The 21,010-nt window shown below is 38.6% G+C and overlaps 1 protein-coding gene across 1 annotated transcript in view; it reads right to left on the bottom strand.

Moving 5' to 3' along the window:
- Window positions 1-10,635: 10,635 nt before the first annotated feature.
- IMPG2 (interphotoreceptor matrix proteoglycan 2) overlaps window positions 10,636-21,010 on the bottom strand; it is a gene marked incomplete at its 5' end in the record, with an annotated part of 48,430 nt that continues 38,055 nt past the window's right edge. The window contains 4 exons of the mRNA XM_083361254.1: window positions 10,636-11,784; window positions 17,817-17,905; window positions 18,168-18,366; window positions 20,244-20,432. Coding sequence (XP_083217380.1) covers window positions 17,822-17,905; window positions 18,168-18,366; window positions 20,244-20,432 — 472 coding nt within the window. The 3' untranslated portion in view covers window positions 10,636-11,784; window positions 17,817-17,821. The remainder of the gene's footprint in view (window positions 11,785-17,816; window positions 17,906-18,167; window positions 18,367-20,243; window positions 20,433-21,010) is intronic.

The following is a 21,010-nucleotide window of genomic DNA, read 5'->3' on the forward strand; positions in this document are numbered from 1 at the left end:
CTTATACCCATAAAAAAGCCAAAGCAAGGGGGCAAACTTTGAATTTTGTGAGCATTGAATTATTTATTAATAATTCCCTGGAATTCTTCTAAAATAAATCTATTTTAAAAATTGCAGCCTTAGCAACAAGAAGGTTATTGAACTTTAGAATACAGGGGTCTCCCTCCCTCTCTCTCTCTCTCTCTCTCTCTCTCTCTCTCTCTCTCTCTCTCTCTCTCTCACTCTCTCTCCCTCCCTCCCTCCCTCCCTCCCTCCGTCTCTCTCTTTCTCTGTGTGCATGCGTGCATGTGTATGTTATATAATTTTCCCATGTATAACTTGTCACATTAAAAATTTCTATTTAGCAACAGCTTTTGATTCAGGGCAACTCTTTTATGGCTGCATGAAATTCTGAGCTTTATGTTGGTTATCCCTGATAAAACGTGATGAAAAACATTCTTACACATTATTCCTGATGATGGTAGTACAATATTGAGTAAGATGAATAGGAGAGATTTAACACCTGAATTCCAATTATGACACATTCAATTGTTTTTCTTTATAGAGTTATCTCCTTCCCCTTGCTAATTATAGTAGCATGAACTCAGGCAGACTATTTTTAATCCAAATTTATTTGCTATTAGGAATAAGAAATGAAGAATATATCAGTATGCTCATTATTGAAATAAAGGATGAGAATTGCATATACTGTAATAGCTTACCTGGAACCAACAGTTACCTGCAACAGAACAATGAGTTTTTGATTGAATCATTGACATAAAATTCTATTATGTTCTGTTCCATTCAATCATCAAATGTGGTATATCCAATGGACAAATCCAGGTTAAAGTATGTCTGCCAAATGTTTATGCCTGAAGACTTCCTTGAAAGGAGACCCCATCTCTTCTTTATATTTGGTCAACTTTTCTAAGTAAAAAATAATAATTACAGTAATATTGCTTCATCATAAAAATAATGTTAAGAGCTTTTATGAAATTTTTATTTCTATGCATCTTAATATTGGACTAATTTCTCACTGGAACAGCCACATGGGCAGATGTTTTCCCTTGTGCGCTTCTCATACCATAATCAGAATAACTGGACTATAACTGAAAAGACAAATGTGCTAAATCCATTAGCACATGACAAAGTTCTAAACTTTGGATGATCTTTTGGAAAGAAGCATCAGCTGATGGTTGATACTGCTCTTTAATGTACTGTACTAAGGATGTGAAGGAGAATGACATAGATAGGCAGACATGGCTTCCTGCCGTTTATTTATATTTTTTTTAAAAATCTTACCTTACCTTTTCTTTCTGTGTATCTGGGTTTTTAGACAAGCTCACAATGGCATACATCTATGCAATAATGAAATGCTGTATGTTATACGCATTTCTAGACAAAATGACATAAGCAGTTCTTCACAAATTAGAATTTAATTTATATTGTACAAGACAGTAGTTCCCACAAATAACACAAGTTTCTCCACAATGGGGAAATGGTCGGTGAAGAAGATGGCAAAACTGATTTGTCTGATAATAGAAAATACAAGACATTCATTTATTAGTGACTGGAAATGCCTTATAGATTTTTGCTGAAGAAAAAAGTTAATTTGTGATTTATGAGTTTGATGAATGATAGACTATGGAAAGACAGAAAACATGATGTGCTATTTTAGAGAGGGTAGAATATAAATGCTATTGTTAATAAGATCAAAAGCTGCTTATTTATTATTTTTCTTTTTTTTCTTCTCACTTTTTATTTTATATCTATTCAGTATTTTTCTTTTTTCTCCTTATTTCTTCTCTAAAAGTTGTATTGTTTTAACCTGTTAAAAATTTACTTAATAAAAACATTATTTCATGTGCAGAGCCAGTTTTGCCTAGTGGTTAAGGCATCAGATTAGAAAGCAAAATACTGGGAATTCAAGTCCTGCCTTAGCCATGAAAGCCAGCTGGGTGACTTTGGGCCACTCTCAGCCCAACTCACCTCACAGAGTTGTTATTGTGGGGAAAATAGAAGGAAGGAGGTGGGTTGGATATGTTTGCCACTTTTCATAAAAATAGCACTTAGCATTTAGTACTTAGTATACTACCCCATAGTGCTTTTCAACACTTTCTGGCAGTTTACAATATCAACATATTTTCTCCAACAATCTGGATCTTCATTTTACTGACCTCACAAAGATGGAAGGCTGATTCAACCTTGAACCTGTCAGGATCAAAATCCTGGCTGTTGGCAGAGTTAGCTTGCAATACTGCATTCTAATCATTGTATCACAGGACTCAGGAAAATATTTCTACATTATAGCCTACAGGAAATTATATTTCAGTTTGTATTCTTTTGCTGTACTTTTGCTGGCCTCTGTAGACTAAAATATAGAGTTTCAGGTAGAAAAACTTAATTTACAACATCCTCATATATGTGCCTTTAAAAAAACACTCCCATTGGTGTTTTTTTCCTTTTTTTCTGGTCATTAAAATATATACTAGTGATTATATCATCACTAGTTAACATACTCCATCTACATTTTCCTCTTTCCTCTGCTTTTTTCCAGGTATTTTCTCATTATCTTTAGCTACTGGTCAATGGTTATCTTACATTATCTTCCATAAGATTTTTTTTCCTCACATTCTCAACCCTGGCCATCTCTTGTCTCGATTATTGCAATGCACTCTGCATGGGGCTACTCTCGAAATCCATTTGGAACCTTCAGCTGGTGCAAAGCTTGGCAGCAATACCAGTCTTTGATGCCACTAGGATGGCCCATATTACACCTCTGCTCAGCAAACTTCATTGGTTACCAGTCTGCTTCTGAGAGCAGTTCAAGGTGTTAGTTATGACCTTTAAAGCCCTTAAAAGCATAGTTCTGGGCTACCTGACCAACCACCTTGTCCCACTAGTACAGCGGCTCCAACCTTTTGTATACCCAGCACCCCTAGAACGCTTCTGATATATTCTCGCACCCCTTACAAAAGTTCAAAATAATGGTACCAAATTATGCATATATACTATAATTTTGAAAACTCAAGTTTTCACACCGCCTGGAATATTGTCTCACAACTCCAGGGGGTGTGAGTACCCCCAGTTGGAAACCCCTGCACTATTACAAGACTGTCCTACTCATGGTGGCAGAGAAGTCCCACTATGAATCCCATCAGTCAAAGAACTCCAGTTATCAGTATCCAGGAGAAGAGTCTTCTCTGCTGGAGCATCTGCCCTTTGGAATAACCTACTTTCAAGGGTAAGGTCTGCCCCCACTCTCCTATCCTAAAAACCTGGCTCTGCCAATTGACCTGGGGACCAAATGGTGGAGTTCCACACTGGAGGTTGCTGCTGGATTGATGGCAGACTTCAAGCCCCCCCACACACACACTTTGTTTTCTCTTCTCCACTCATCCATCTTCTTGGTTATCATATTGTTGTCTTTTTGCTGGGGGGTGTTATTGTTTACTTTATTGTTCTATTTTATTTATATTCTGTTTAAACTCTTTTTATTTATTTTTAGTTTTTACTGTTGTAAGCCACCTGAAATAGCCCCACAGTAAGATAAGCAACAAATAAATTTAATAAATAGATATTTCTAAAAGAGCATGGGTCTAAATACTGTAATGTATATACTCCTAAATATAGTTTATATCTGAAATATTTATATTCCTTTTTATAAATATTTTTGTTCATTCATCACATTTCTATACCTCCATCTCACCTAAGTGACTCTTGGCAGTTTACAATAAAAATTTGAAAAAGCTTATTATAGCATCAAATTATAAAAATCATTGCCCAATTCTATGAGAACAGCTAAAGAACTTGATATGATCAAAATAAACTTGACTATGAGGTTTTTTTAAAATCATTTACTAACCTTAAGTGCATGGAAACAGAGAAGAAAAATTGCATAACAGTAGGGAATCTAGAACATCCCCTCTTTGTTTCTGAGTTTGAGATGATTTAAGTTAACATTACAATAATGGTATGATTATATAAAAAAGAAAAACTGAATTCTTATTTAGCACAAGTTAAGACAAAGTGTAATATGTCCTTAGATCCCCTTTGCAATTATATACACATGTTACTTACTGCACAACAATAAAAAGAAATTATTTAAAAGGTTTGACAACACAAGAACTTTCCATTCCAAATCCATGAAATGCTTATTGTTTATATTCTGGTGCAATATATAACATAGATAGACAGATGACAGATAGATGATAGGAGATAGACAGACAGACAGACAGATAGATGGAATATGCATTTGATAAAAAGGTTCATGACAAGAAATTTGTTGACAGCAACTGGAAGAGCTCTTTAGAGGTCAAAGAAAAAAAGGCAGACTGAATTACTATGAAAGAGAAAAATGCTTGTTCAATTTACATATCTTATCTGCTTTCATAAAAAATGTGATGTGATGCTAAAAAAAGGATCTACTCATGTTTGCTTTTAGTAGATCCCCGACCTTCGCTCCTTCCGGCGCGATCTCAAAACTTTCTTTTTCGAACAAGCTGGCCTGGTCTGATGGGATGGGGTTGGGTTTTTATAAATAGTTTTAATTTTAATATGTATTAATTTTATGGGCATAATTGTTTAATGGCTTTTTAATTTTTGTATTTTATTTTTATTGTGTATTGCCCTGTTCACCGCCCTGAGTTCTTCGGGAGAAGGGCGGTATACAAATTAAATTATTAAATTAAATTATTAAATTAGTACTAAGTCCAAGTAAGGCTATAAAAACTCACAGAAATCTATCTTTTCTTTTGGGAAGCTATCAGTAATCATTTATATTTATAAATATATTCTTATAAATTCATGGTAGCTCCTAACAATTAAAACATTGTTAAAGTAAAGAATGGATAATATTTGGTGGTGTGGGTTCATAGTTATCATTTGCAAAGACTGAGAAACAATAACATAAAGGTATGTTTATGTCATGCATATACAAAGACATTTGTTTTTCATATTTGTAAAAGCTATTTCAGGATTATTTTAGGGTTTATAAATCATAGGAAACTCAAATGATGATTTTGGATCTTTGATCAAAGAATGTCCAAAAAAAATGACTTAGAGCCATAGGAGGCTTTGCACCACAGGTAGTCCATCTCTGCTCTAAATGCTCATTGACCACTAAATATTGTGGCATATCAATGTCTGTCTGATTGGTTTATTTGCACTTCTGGATCATTTTTTTAAAAACGGGGCCCATATGTGCTTATCCTCATTCATTCTTAAAGAATTTTTAAGTTTTTTTTTAATTAGCCACTCTATAGCATCAGTTGTTGACAGCCCTGAAACATCAGCCACAAATTCTTTCAATATTTTGGCATGTAACTCATCCATAGAAATTAATGTTAGCAGTTCTACATAAAAACTACTCATCTTTCGACCTGAGCATAAGCACTATTATATGATCCAAATGCAGGTAGTCCTACCCATTCCATTTGTAACTTGAGGATTAGTAGTAGTCAATCTCATACCTTGAATGAGATCACTCCTTGCTTTCGCCCACACATTTGCTAATTGAATGCGCAGTTCGCTAAGTGCATAAGAGGTATCTCAGGGTGGGAAAGGTCATGGGGGGCCTAGTGATGGAACAGACCCCCAAGGTCTTCCTGGCCCACTATGATACCTCATGCTTCCCCCTCCCTTCCTGCCACGCTAGACTCATTGCCTTGCAAAGATCTGTCTCCTCTGTGCCACTGCTTCTTTGCCTTTGAGGGAAAGTCGATGGAAGCTCCTGGGCATGAAAAGTGTTTGCAATGCCTATCTCCTGCTCCTCCTTCCCCCCCAACTCATTTCCACCACCACCAGAAAACTTTTCGCCCAGATGGAGACCTGATGGAGAATGGAAAAGGATGGAAATGGATTTGCTCCATTTCCAAGTACCACATTTGCACACAGATGAGGCTTCCAGTCTCCATCAGGTCTCCATCTGGGCAAAAAGTGTTCCAGTGGTGGCAGAAAGGAGTTGGGGGGGGAAGAACCAGGAGACAGGTACCACAAATACTTTTCATGCTGAGAATGAAAGTTTCTAGGGCCTGTGATCTCACAAGAGTTCAGGTACCCGTTCTCTGTAAAAGAGGATGGGTGCCTGAACTCTCATGATATTATGGCACCCAGGAGCTTCCATCGACTCTCCTCTCCCTCAAAGGCAAAGAAACCGTGGCAGAGAGGAGACAGATCTTTGCAAGATAAGTGAGTCTGGTGTGGCAGGATGGGAGGGAGAACCAGTTGTGGGGAGTGGGGGTGGGGGAAATAGGGTGAAAGGTGCAGAGCCTCTGCAGTCATTCATAAGAGTGAACTGCCGTGGTGCTGCAACATTCATAATTTCGAGACTTGCTGGTAAACACTAGGGTGTGCTTATCACATAACTTCAAACAGGCTGCTTGTTTTCTCTGAGGCTGAATATAAATGGCCTTGTGGGAGAAGACTGAGATTAGAGTTAATTCATTCTAATTTGTCTGAATCACCTGTTGATTTTCACACAATCTTACTGAAGGAATGGAGTTTAAGTAGGCATATTATGAGCCTCTTCTGCCACCTAGAGACCATTACATTTTGTAAAAAAGAACTTTCAAACCCAAGTTTATCAGAACCAAAATTACAAATCTTATTAAATTATTGTGAGTACGGCATGCAATTTTTTTGCATTACCAGTCACAAGGTTGTAACTCAGAAAATTTCTGTCCTGATATAAAAATGGATTTTTTCTTCTCTTTTCCCCACCTTTGCCTGTCTTTATATCCTTAAAGATTAAACTGCTCAAATAATGTTAAAGATTAAATATGAAATCCTGACTTGGAATTCGTGTAATGGCTTTTGTGGCTGCTGTTTAATGATGTTATTGATCATGGCTGAGTGTCACCATATGATTAATATTCAAATCTATTTCTGACAAATGCCAACAGAATCAGACTGGATTAGTGAGGTAGCTGCTGACATACTGTAGAAGCAGCCTATTTTTAACCTGATGTTGGCCATCAAAGAGGATAAAGAATTTCATCTGACTTTAGAAACCTTATAACATATTTTTTCCCAGATATAGAAGACTTGGAGAAGAGACATAGAAATCCTAAGGAAGAAATATATGTTTGGTTTATTCCACAATTTTCATGGCAACTTGATAATTCTTCAGTATCATCTTTATTTCTTTTAAATTGAAAAGGAAGCAAGAATCCCTGTACCTTGATCTTCATTCTGTTATGCTAGCTGTTTTAGCAGTCACTTAATAAGAGCTTAAACTGTTTAAGCCAAAGATCACGGATGACCTAATTGTTCAGGACACTTGGTTTGAAACCACTCTTAATAACATATGGTTGATGTGAAATGACTGGGTCAGAAGATGAGCAGCAAATATTTTACAAGTACTTAATGAAGTCTACTATTCCATACCACAATAAGCCACTCAATTTAAAACCATCTGAGCAAAATGAAGATTTGGTATTTTGAGAAATACTATTACTTTACTCGATGTACTGTAATTTCTGGACTAAATTGGTATCTTTTAGATTAAGAAGCTTGCAGCGATAATCAAAATTACTAAAAATGTATGACATCTAAGGTGATTTGTCTGCTGAGTTGGGTGCTGGCTGAACAAATGGTACTTACACCCAGTCCCTGGTGGCTGTTGGAGAAACACTGCTGTCACATCTTTGACAATCCTCCCATACTTACTATGCAGAGGCAGTTCAACACCACCACCCCACTTGCCTATTCCCACCACCACTACCACCAATCTCTGCTCTTTTGGCCATCCTGCACAGTCCTCGGAAGTGATCCTGAGGCTACGGTAGAGGCTCAGGGCCTTCAGCAGTCTCACTCAACCAATGCTTTTCCCCCCACCCACCCACCCTGAGCATCTACTTTAGACCCAGTGCTGCTGCTGCTGCTGCTGCCAATGCCAAAGAGTGCCATTGTGCAAGGCAGCCAAAAGTACAGAGAGGATGGAGGAGATAGGCTGATGGGGGTGGGGGAGAGTTCAACACTTACACACATATTGTGTGTGTGTGTGTGTATTTGCTGACAGTTGAATGGCCTCTAGAAATTCACTGTCAGAAGTAACAAGTTTTGATCTTTTCTACATGTCTGCTCATTATACTTCAGATTAATATGTTGCATTACTTTTTCCTGGTGATTTTATCTTGTTTTCTTATCCTGTTTTTATCATTCTTATTGCTTTATATTTTATTTCTATTCACTAATATTGTTTATTCAATTATATCCTATATTTCTGTTCAGATAGACTAGAGTGATGCATTTTTATTGTAAATATACTAAGTTTTTACAGATGGTATGGTTTGGTATTTTTAAGAAAGAGGTAACCTAATTCTCAGCCCCCCCCCCCCTTAGATTAAACCTCAGTCAACCTCAATTTTAAAAATATATATTGAAAGAGGATGAAATAACTTGTCAGTCAGAGAGAACAAAATTCAATGAAATAATATGTTTCATAGAATACAAACTGCATATTTGTCATGCCTGAGAACCAAAATCAGTGGGAGTTAACATTAGTAAATAATGTCTGCTATTTAACAAATCAAAATCTATTGTCCAATAGTATATAGTGGTCACTGTCAAAACTGATGTTTTATTGTTTTACCTTAATGATAGGATTGGCTTCACTGTCCATAGCTTGAAAGACTAAGATAATATTCTGATATTATCAAAAACCACATGACAAAAATCATGCAGTTTTTTAATCATTGAGTTTGTATTTATAGTTAATATTGCCAAAATTCTTATTTAGATTTTGTGTTTTGCTTAGTATAAATGGTGTAACACCAGCCAAGGGGCTATATAAATATGATTCAGTGCTTATAATCATGCTAGTGTGTAGCAATGAACACTGCAAACATACAGTACCTTGTTGCTTCCATTGGATCCTCAAGTAATCATTCAGCAGAGTTCTTTGGAGACATGAAGGTCTTAAAATCATCTGTTCCACAAAAAACAATGTCAGGGTGTTCAAAATCTGGTATGACAGATTTGCAATGCCCTTTGATGATAAAAATGAATGTTTGTGCTGTTGTAAGGCTGTAGATTTATTATTCATTGAGACAACCGGCACATCATCTAATATGAGATCACTTTCAGGTTATGAGAACTAATGATATGTACTCTTGCACTTATCTGATTGACATGTTTTCTTGATTTTTGTCCATCTTGGCACACTTGATTTAATCCTGGGGGATTAACTGGGTGGATTTGGGAAGTGATGAATCCATCTGTGTAATGGGATTGGGCTGCCTGTCTTAAAAAAGACAATGGCTTACTGATTCCTGAAATAATTCCTCTGAGGATTTTGCCAACTATTACCCAGTCACAAATATTCCTTTGGGGATAATATGCTTGGCATATTATGAGTAATATGAATGGTGCATTTGCAGTTCTTAAAAGATAGCAATTATTTCAACGCTTTTAGTTTGGGTCAGGCCTGTTTCCGGGACAGAATCAACATGATCACGCTGCTGAATGGCCTTGCACAGTAAAGACACAAAGAGAAGGTGATTTTGTTAAGCTTGCTTTATCTTTCAGTACTCTTTCAGTTGGAAACACCATGTTACAGTAATTCTATTCCTATTTACATTTGGGTGACTGTACCTCTGGCAATGAAGTGCTACAAAGCAATTTCTATCCTTGATATTATTTAACATTGATATGAATTTGCTAAAGATGGGCATTAGGAATTTTGAAACAGGATGCCATCAATATGTAGATCATGCTTAGCTGTACTTTTCCATAATTTCTTAATTTAAAAATATGTATGTCTCTAACATCAGTATGTAAATGCAGTGATGGAATGGATAAAGACCAATTAACTGTGATTTAATCCTGACAGGATGGAAATGTTGTGAGTAATAATTCCCTGATTCAGATATTGGGGAGTATACTCATTTTAAATGGAATGCGCTTATATCAAGAAAAAACAAAAATCAGATATATTGTGAGTGGGATGGTCCTAGAATTATCACTTTTATTGGAGGTCCAAGTGATCTCTATGGCTAGAAATGCACAAATCTGGGGGCAAGGAAAGGAAATAATCACAATAGTAATCTCAGATAATTTGAACTTGGATAATACCAATCTGCTGGATCAAATAAATGGAATATTTGAATCTAATTATGGCATATGAAGCTTGTTATAAAAAGAACAAGAAAAAGTATTTTGATAAAAACTATATCCCTTATTTAATGAAAAATTCTGACAATAGTTGTCATTTACTTTTTTAAAAGAAAATTTTAAAAGTGTAGAATATTTTGTTTCTATCTAAAGCTATTTTTTCTATTGCACAAGTAGAAAACTAGTGAACGCACAAGTGACAGAAAAAAATAACTTATCGGATATTTAGTTCTATTCTATTTCTATGGATAGCTTGGAAACTAATAATAACACTATCTAGTGGTAGGCAGGAAAGTAGTAAACATTCTTTATTTACAGTATATTCATATGAATGCAAAATGAAGTGACACTGAACTTGTAGAACATAGTTCCAGCATAAGCACTATGAACTATGGGACTGCAAATTTGGGATAGTAATATCAAACAATAATAGCCATTTCTAATTTCTTCATTCAAGAAGAATTAAGGACAATGAATCAATCCAGTAATCATTAAGATCCATAAACCAAAACACCAAACTAAAACATGAAAACACTAAAAGAAACTTTACAACCACATCTGTGTTGTCCCTGTAGCAACAGTGTTTAGATTTATCTCCTATGAACATTGTATTGGATCGAGTTTTTAAAGCAATTTCCTGAAAAAATAAAGCATTAATTGTTTAAATCCTTGGCAACACTTGTATATCATGATCAAAAAAAGGAAAAGGAAGAAATTTGATATAAAGGAGACTTTATTAAAACTGAATCCAAATATATATTGAAGGATATAGTGTATCTTTGTCAGGAGACAGAAATATATATACAAAAAGCATACTTACACTACACTAGACATATAGGATTATAGGGATGAACACAGGTACAATACAAATTAAATAATTTAAACCAGTAAGAATTGTGTACAAATATAATATAGAGAGAAACATGGGAATGGGTATCTGGCTTATAAAGGAAATAATATAAATCAGTTAAGGGTAGCTACACAGGACAGCATTAAATGAATGCTAAACAAATAGGTAATGTCTATCAAAGTGAAATTCTATGTTGCATACAAACTCATGATGACAGAGTAAGTGCTGCATGATTCTTGCACTAAAAGAAAAAATAATGCAACCCCTCAAATTAAGCCTAAATTTAAAAATGCAAAAAGTGAAAAAATAAAAAATAATAATAGGGAATGAGAATCTCAGTTCCAAGTCTCACAAACAAGAAACTGAACAAAATACTGAGAATGAGAAGGCATCATGAACTGGCAAGAAGTAGTATTGTTAAAATGAGAACACAAAGCTAATTTCACTCAGATTTAAAAATCATATAAAAAAATCATACATTTTGCATAGTTAACTAAAACATAGATAATTTAAAATTCAAAAACACAATGGTATTGGCATTGGACTAGACTAAACATAAATAAAAAATGAAGGGAATACAAAAGAAAATGTAACTTGGAATAACTACAAAAGTACACCGAAAAGAAATAAACAATTATATTGAAAATGTGACAACATCATAAACTGTCAAGTAATGAATATAAACTCCCACATTTGTCTATAATGTCAATAAAGTCACAATAGAAGTAGAAAAGTGTAGAGCTGGATTACAACAGACGTGTCATCACCACTTTGACATTGTGTTTAGCAATTGATTCCTATGTTACTTGCCTTTTAAATGCTGTAATGTTTCGGTTGTTTTTCTATGGAAAAAAAATCATGTTCATGTTCCATAACCAACCAAAGGATATTTTCTTTTGTTACCATATTTCAGTACAATGATTCACAACAGGCTTCATTTATCTTGAAACTCTATCTCAGAGTGTGGTTTTATGCCAAACTATACAACATTGAAATAATTTCCAGAAGAGTATAACAGGGATATTTTTCTGGAAATTATTTCAGTGTTATATAGTTTTGGCATAAAACCACATTCTGGGATAGAGTATCAAGATAAATGAATGTTGTGACTCATTGTACTGAAATTTGGTAAAAGAAAAAAATATTCTTTGGTTGGTTATGGAACATTAATGTCTTAACTCTTATTCCAAGAAATTCTTGTAAATACAGCTGAAAATATTTTCCACAATGAATATTTAAAATACCAAACATATCACGATGAACTATACACTTATATAAATGCAGCTTCCATTTCATTTCAATTTGACTTACTGGATGAATCAATAGCCATCATAAAGGTTTTCATTAATGACTTGATAACTCCATCTTGAAAGGGCAATTCACATGGCCTTATTTTTAAAGGATATTGCATTTTAATATTCATCATATTTAATAGGAGATATTTTAACTGAATTTGTATTTAACATGAGAACTAATTCTGAATGAATCAAAAAATAGCCAAAAGTTGTAGACTAGTTCTAGACCAATATATTAAATTAATCTGAATTATGTTTAAATGAATTTCTATCAAAGATACCAAATAGCTGGCTATTAGCACTTGAAACAACCACTGGAATGATCAAGTATACAAGTTCCAGTGCTCACAATATTAGATGTCATGTTTTGATTATTGACTGAAAGTTATTTATTCATTATCTGGATAGAGGAGTAATTCATAAGATTTATTTCTGATAGTTTTCAAGTTTGTATTTTAAGGGGGAAACTACTAGTTATAAATAAGCAAACTGAACAGTCTTAATTGCTTGTTTAATATCTTATTCTATTTAGCCTCGAAGACCGGAGTGGTGGTGAAAGCTGGATAGTTATTATATGATTTATTTTGAGTTGGCTGCTTATATAGGTAAATGGGATAGGAGATAAGGATGGGTTGGCCTGGGACAGAGAGAACCCAGGAGATGATCACATTGTGGGAGATATATGAAGACTGAAAGCATTATTGGTTCACTGACAGGCAGGAATGGATATGATAGGAAACTGTGGATGGCCTGTACTCAAGGATGCCAGGAATATTCTTGGAAAGAAATTCCAACATCTTGCCCTCAGTATTTACCCTTGGGACCAATTTAATGGTTCCTTGGTGGCCCTGGACTCTGGCTGCTGCTTTTGAATACAAAGTTGGTATGCAGTAAATCTGACCATTATCTTACAATCATGAGTGCTGACCTGGTGTGCATGTGATCTGGAGAGTCCTGAGGAAGGTTCACCTTTTGGAATATACCTACCTTGGTTTGGTGTTTTGAATCAGCAAAGTTTCCAGGGAGGGATGCACAACATACTTTTTCCACCAACCATGATGGAATAAGCAGATGTAATCACAAAAAGGTAGTCCCTCAAATAATCCAGCCTCATGCCATAAAGGGCTTTAAAGGTTAAAAACAGCACCTTAAGCTGGACCAAGAAGCAAACCGGCAATCACTGCAACATGTAAAACAGAGGTGTAATGTGTGCTGTTTCATCTATGATATTTTGCCATGGCCAAGATCAACTCGCTATGGCCAACTTGCCATGGCCATCTTACCATGGCCAACTCACTGCAGCCAACTTGTTGTGTTCAACTTGCTGCAAGACAACTCACCACAGCCAATTTTACACAGGACAACTCACTGCAGGACAAGTGTTACACTAATATCAAAGAAGTAATTGAATAGAATCATTGAAGAAAGGATGCAAAAGGAGGGACAGAATGAAATGTGAATGGCAAAAATTAAAATATTTTTTAAATTTTTTAAAATAATTAAATAGAATTGTTAAATTGTCCCACAGCGAGTTGTCTCATGGTGAGTTGGCCATGGCAAGTTGGCCGCAGTGAATTGAATGTGGCAAGTTGTCCCATTCCACACATAACTGCCTGTACTATCACATCCTGTATCATCTGAAGCTTTGCAATATTCTTCAAGGACAGCTCCATCTAGAGGACATTACAGTAGTCCATGAATTGAATGATCATGAGCAGAGCCTCCTAATTCAGAATGGGCACAACTGGTGCATAACACAAGCCTGTGCAAAGATCCTCTAGTCATGATGGTCACCTACTCTCTGATCAGGATTCATGAGCCTAGAAGGACCCCTAAGATGCACATCCAGATTCAAAGATGGCGAAGTCCCAAAATTAGCAGAAACAAAACCCCAAAGCCATTCAATCCTGCCAGGATTCAGCTGAAGCCTACTGTTCTCCATCCAGATCCCCACCACACTGAGGCATCAGGATAAAACATCAACGGCATCACTTAATTTACCAGGGACATATATATATAAAAATTGGGTAACACCAATGATGCCTCACCCTATAGTGATGGATGAGCTCACCCAAAAGCCTCATGTATTAAAGAGAGAAAACCATACCCTCAACATCCCATAGAGTAGGGATCAAAGGCAGAATCACCATCACCACTGATTAGTATTGACCCCAGAGAAAGGAAGAGAACCAGCACAATACAGTGCCACCTACCCCAATTCCCAGAGCCTATTCAGAAAAATATCATGATTGATGGTATCAAAGGCCATAGAAAGATCAAGCAGAGCTAGGTTGGATGGACAACCACCGCCCCATACCTCCAGAAATCATCTAAAATGCAATCAAGACCAAATCCTGACTAAAATGGGCGAGCTCATTTGTGGTTTTACGCTGATGATACCCAACTTTTTCTTTCCACCCCGAACCAACCCAGTGATGCACTCGACATGATGTCCTGTTGCCTGGAGGCGGTCCGGGTTTGGATGGGGAGAAACAGGCTTCGTCTCAATCCTGCCAAGACTGAGTGGCTGTGCATACCGGCATCTCGGGTTAGCCAGGCTGTTCCATCATTAATGATGGGGGGGTGAGGTGTTACCCCCCCATCAATAGGGCTCGCAACTTGGGCGTCCTCTTGGATTCACGGCTCAGCTTTGAAAATCATATAGGAGCCGTGACCAGGGGGTCTTTTGCCCAGCTTTGCCTGGTGCGCCAGCTGCGGCCCTATCTGGACCGAGATGCCCTACGCACAGTCACCCATGCACTCGTGACCTCCCGGCTAGACTACTGAAACACTCTCTACATGGGGCTGCTTTTGAGGACCACTTGGATGCTTCAACTGGTGCAGAATGCAGCCGCGTGAGTTGTGATGGGAGTTTCCCGATACTCCCGTGTAACACCTCTTCTCTGCAAGCTGCATTAGCTTCCGGTTGCCCTCCAGGTGAGATTCAAGGTGCTGGTAATAAATAGGTGCTGGTAATAAAGGTGATTCAAGGTGCTGGTAATAAAGCCCTAAATGGCTTGGGTCCGGATTATCTAAGGGAACACCTGCTGCCGGCATCAACTTCCCATCGTCCTGTGCACTCCCACAGGGAGGGCCTTCTCAGGGTACTAATGGTTAAGGAATGCCGGCGGGTTATTCCCAGGGGAAGAGCATTCTCTGTGGGCGCACCAGCCCTATGGAACCAACTTTCCATGGAACTTAGGACTGCCCCCGACCTTCGTTCATTTCACCGGGACCTGAAAACTTGGCTCTTCGAGCTGTCTGGCCCAGACTGAGGGGGTTTTAATTTTTAATTGGGTTTTAGTTTTAAATTTTGGGGACTTGAATTAATTAATTGTTTTAATTGATTTTAATTTTTGTATGTTATGCTTTTAATTTTCCCTGTAAACCGCCCTGAGTCCTACGGGAATAGGGCGGTATATAAATTTAATAAAATAAAAAATAAAAATAAATAAATAAAAGGGGTCCAAATAATCCACCTGAACCAGGGTAAGATGTTGTTTAGTGATGGGAAAGCCCTGGGCTACTCATTTCTCAAAAAAATGTTACTTTTTAAATTTAAAATATTGGTAGCTGCTGGAATATATTTGATCAAACAAATACAAACAACACAACTCGAGATTTAAAATCTTCCTGCTAGCAGCTTTTTTTTTGTCAAACCAACATACAAGGTCTGTTCTTTTGGCCTCCTTTTCTTTCCCTGATTGCTTTTGCTTTTTTCTCTTGGTGCTAAAAGTCCAGTTATAATTCATAATTCCTAATATAATAGACTTAGGTGTCCCTGTATCATCTATATACATTTGAATTCTTTCAGAAATTCAAGTGATTTGACTTCTCTGGATATTGTTTGTATAATGTCCTTGATCGTCACCTTCTGGTAGAACTACTGCTCTAGAGAAGAAATGGATATCTATAAATCCCAACCTCCTGTTTTTTCTCACGAATACCTGAACCTGTAGAAATGTAGCATCTCATTATGCCATGGCCTTATGATTATGATATTATAACAGAGATATCAACAACCATTTTCATGCCATGCCTTCTACCAGCTTTTAATAGAATGCGCTAGGTTGCATCATTGGTGGGATTCAAATATGTGAACAACCAGTCCTCTATGTGGATGCCACTTCCATTCTGAGCCTGGGCAACAAAAAATTAGCTACCGATTCTGCTAAACTGGTGCGAACTGGCTGAATCCCAGCACTGGGTTGCATTCTAAAAATGTAACGCATTCTAAAACAGACATGTCAAACTCGCAATTTCACATATCGGGAGAGTTTTGCCATTGCCGGCAATGGGGTGGGAGTGGCTTCCAGATGACGTGTCTGGTCCACAGGCCGGCAGTTTAACACCCCTGTTCTAAAGTGTATGGGATTTAATTTAATTTAAGCAAAACTGAATAACAATTGAACGAAAATAATTAAATGCAGGTGATATGATCACACATTAAGTACTAAATATTTCTTTTTACTTTTAACAATTAGAATTCAAGAGCAATAAAGCACTGAACTCTATAATCAAAGCACTGTAGAGCTGAAGCAGCTCTAGAATCATAATGTAGCCCTGGACTAAAGAAGAAGCGGCTGCATCATATTTAGATGCAAGACACTTGGCTTTCCTTTATTTAAAAATGACAGTTTGTCTTTATTAAATTGTTATTTTTAATTTATATAACTTTCTATTTTTCAACCCCTTCCTAAATGCTTTGGACAATTTAGTTCTTTAGCTAGCACAGAAACTAGAATAGAATAGAATAGAATAGAATAGAATAGAATAGAATAGAATAGAATAGAATAGAATAGAATAGAATAGAATAGAATGGAATGGAATGGAATGGAATGGAATGGAATGGAATGGAATGGAATGGAATGGAATGGAATAGAATAGAATAGAATAGAATAGAATAGAATAGAATAGAATAGAATAGAATAGAATAGAATAGAATAGAATAGAATAGAATAGAATAGAATAGAATAGACAAATGGCTGTCCAGTCTCTTCTTAAAAACTTCCAGTATTGGAATATTCACAACTTCTGGAAGCAAGTTGTTCCACTGGTTAATTGTTCTGTCAGGAAATTTCTTGTTAGTTATAGGTTGCTTCTCTCCTTGATTAGTTTCCATCCGTTACTTCTTGTCCTGCCTTCAGGTGCTTTGGAGAATAGCTTGACTCCCTCTTCTTTGTGGCAGCCCCTGAGATTTTGGAACACTGCTATCATGTCACCCCTAGTCCTTTTCATTAAATTGGACATACCCAATTGCAGCAACCGTTCTTTATATGTTTTAGCCTGTAGTCCCCTGATCAACTAAATGAAACAAAACCCAGAAGCATAATATAAATTTAAACCATCAAAAGGCCACAGTGAAATTCAACATCAGTACATGCAGTAGACCAATAGAAAGTATGTACAATGTAATATGATGTTTTAGCTGTTAATAAAGTAGCCAAAAAACCTCAAGTAAAATAGTACTCATTTCACTATGGAAAGAAATAAAATTATATTCTTATATGCTTTCTTCTGAGTCAATCATGCTGCATAATAAACAGGTTCAAATAAATAAAATTATGGGGGGAAAATACCTAAGTCACATTTGATGTCGTTTTACAAAGTCTGCAAACTGTTGATCCTTGGCATAAAGTTCTATAATCCTTATTCTTTCCTGAATCTCCTGTAAAAATAAGGGGGAAAATCATAGCAACTATACAATAATACTAAATACAGCACTATAGTTCACACTAAGAGTGTTCTGTACCTATTTCAGTATAAAATAACAAAATAGAAAATGCTATATGTTATCCTTTTAAAATTGTTTCATCAAATTTGAATCCCACATTTTGACCTGAAAATGTATATTCAGTTAGGATTATTAAATCCTTGGGATGCACAAAGTGAAAAATGAAACAAATATAAGTTGATAAGTAGTTACATACCTCCTTACTTAATTCTCTGTTATCATAAATATGTTTGATCTCTTCACTGCTATATTCAGTGGAAGTCTCATTGCTTGTGGAACTATATGAAGTTAGCTGTGGACATCTCCGATAATAGTGGCTATATCCAGTGGTATCACTTTCATACATTGGGTTGTATTTGACTGCATATTCAATGGATGAAAGACTGTCTCCTTGCCTATAAAGAAAACAAACTGAACAAATGTCAAACAACACTCTTTGTATAATATTTCCCCAAACTGAGTTGACAATAGCTATTCTTAGGTAGTCAGAAAAAATGAGTGAGGAGAACAGAAATGCATGCTGCTGTCCTTCACCCCAATTCCCATATGTTGACTGGAAAATCTGAAAACAAAGTACATCTGAATTTGGATGAGCTACATTCTATTTTCCATCCCATAAATAAATTCCCATGGAAAGCTGTAACTGAATTCATTTGATTGCCATCTCTATAAACTTGTCCCATCCACACTGAAGGACTGGAGGGTGGGGGACAGGGTTCAGTGCACAGTTTTTAAACATCACCTGATCTATCTATCATTCTGAGCAATAAATAATCAATATCTATGCTGGAGAAGGTTCTACAAACTGGAACTCCATAACAAAGCAGAAAGAATAAAACACTGTCTCTAGTATTCAAGACTTTCAGCTTTTCCAGTAGTAATTCCATAAAGCCAGTGGTGTAGCGTGGGGGGTGCAGGGGGGGCCGGCCGCACCGGGTGCAACATCTGGGGGGGCGCTCGCACTCAGGAGGGATGGAAGACGCGCTGAAGCGCCCTTCACGCGGCTGGAGTCCCACGGGGGGATCCGGGGCTGAGGCGCACTCGGGGAAGCAGCAAGTCACAACCAGCTACTCTTGGGGGACGGAGGCACAAAGCCGGCCAGACAGGGCTCGGAGCCATCCCAGACCACAGCTGCACTTCCACCTTTCCCAGGGCGGCCCCCGCAGACGGAGCGCAGTGCAGGGCACCAGCATGCCCCACTGCCAGAGAAGCGCCCGCCGGTGCGGCCCCGACTCCCTCACCCCGCAGCAGGTGGCGGCGACGTGGCGGTTCTTGCGAAAAGCGGGGCGGTCGACGGCGGCTGCTCCCGGCGCCGGGCAAGCAGGGCAAGGTCGCTCCTGCTCAAAAGCCAGAGTTCAGCGGCTGGCGAGGCGCTCACGCGGGGCTCTCCCAGGGCTGGCGGGCCGAACGGGGACCGGCCTCCCCCTCTCCGCACTAGAGCGGCCCCCGCAGTGGCGGCCCGGTGCACGTGGCTGAGGGGGCGGCGGTGGCGGGAGGGGTGTCAGAGGAGCGATCCGAGCTCTCCCGGGGTAGCAGGTGTGGGCTGGTGCGGCTCCAGGCTCAGCCGCAGCTCCGGCCAAGGGCTGCCAAGCTCACGGGGCGTCGTGCCGGCCCCCTCCCTCACCCCCCCGTGCCCGGATGCACCCCCGGCGGAAGCCCCGGCCAGCCACGGTGCATGCCTGAGCGAGACGGGCAGCTGCGCTGGCGGGTCCCGCTCTCTTCCAGGCATCAGAGGTAAGAAAGGGACGGCGGCGCCCCCAGCCGCCCCCCCGCCGGCTCCAAAGCGGAGGCTCTGCTGCGCCGCCCGCCTCCTGGCACGGCCTCGGGTCCCAGCGCTTCTGCCGCACGTGAGGGAGGGGATGCCGGACCTTCCCCCTTTTCCCGGGGGAGGCGTGGGTGGGGGGTGCGGCGGATGCCCAGGATGCGGGGCTCCCTGCGGCAGACTCGAGTGCTAAAATCCACGGGTTAGGGGGCGCAAATTACTTGCCTTGCCCCGGGTGCTGACAACCCACGCTACGCCACTGCATAAAGCTGCCCAACAGTAAGACGTAGATTTTCTCCTTCATTTATGAATCCACTATTTATAAACTAACTTATCTTTAGGCTTTTATTAATATATAATTTTGTCTAGAGGAACAGTAAGATCCAATTTTTAAAAGGCACTGGTTCAGAAATTTATGCAACATTTATGCTCTGTGTACTGTATGTTCGCCTGTCCTCTCTTCAGCACTAGTGAGTGAATAACATAAAATAACCTCCAACTGATACTTACACAAAGGAGTCCTCAATTTCACTTTTAGTGTTCTGTTCTCGAAGGGTTCTGGCCAGGAAGAAAGTTACAGTACAGGCTATGAGAAGAAAGACAGCTACTGACGCTATTGCAATTCCCACAACAAGTGGCTCTGAGACATACTCTTCACAGCGCTCTCCTCTATACCACCAATTTTCACCTACACGGCATCTAGCATTTGTTCATGCCAACAGGACAGCGAAAAAGAAAAACAGTGATGAGTTAGTTATTCTACTGTCACCAGAAATGACAGAATGTCAAATGCTATTCTTAGCTAATGCAAGATAACAAGAGAACAATTGCTCATATGTTATATAATTATACAATCATAACTAAATTATTGAGACTAGTAGTTGAGGCACCAGATGTTCTGTACCAGCCTGCTACCGGCCCTGCAGAAAAGGCAGGGACAACCCCTTTTACAAGAAGGCAAGAGGCTGGAACTAAGCCTGCCAAATTTATGGATACAAAAGCAAACAGAACAAGACACGAACCATGAAACAGGAACTATTCAAGCGGTTGCCTTCATCAAACCAGCCCTCCCACACATTCCCCTTTTATACAGTTCAGGGCGTGGCTTCTCTCTGCCTCCTTCCGAGGTGCCCCATTGCCTTCCTCTGTTCACTCCTGATTGACTGCCTCCTGCGTCGGGTGTCCTTGAACAGGGCCATCTGTGGGTCATCTTCATCCATGCTGTCAGGCTCACACAGCTGGGTCTGCGTCGTGACCAGGTGGGAGGGGCCTGGCTC

Source organism: Vipera ursinii, assembly GCF_947247035.1.
Source record: "Vipera ursinii genome assembly, chromosome: 4".
Lineage (NCBI taxonomy): Eukaryota > Metazoa > Chordata > Lepidosauria > Squamata > Viperidae > Vipera > Vipera ursinii.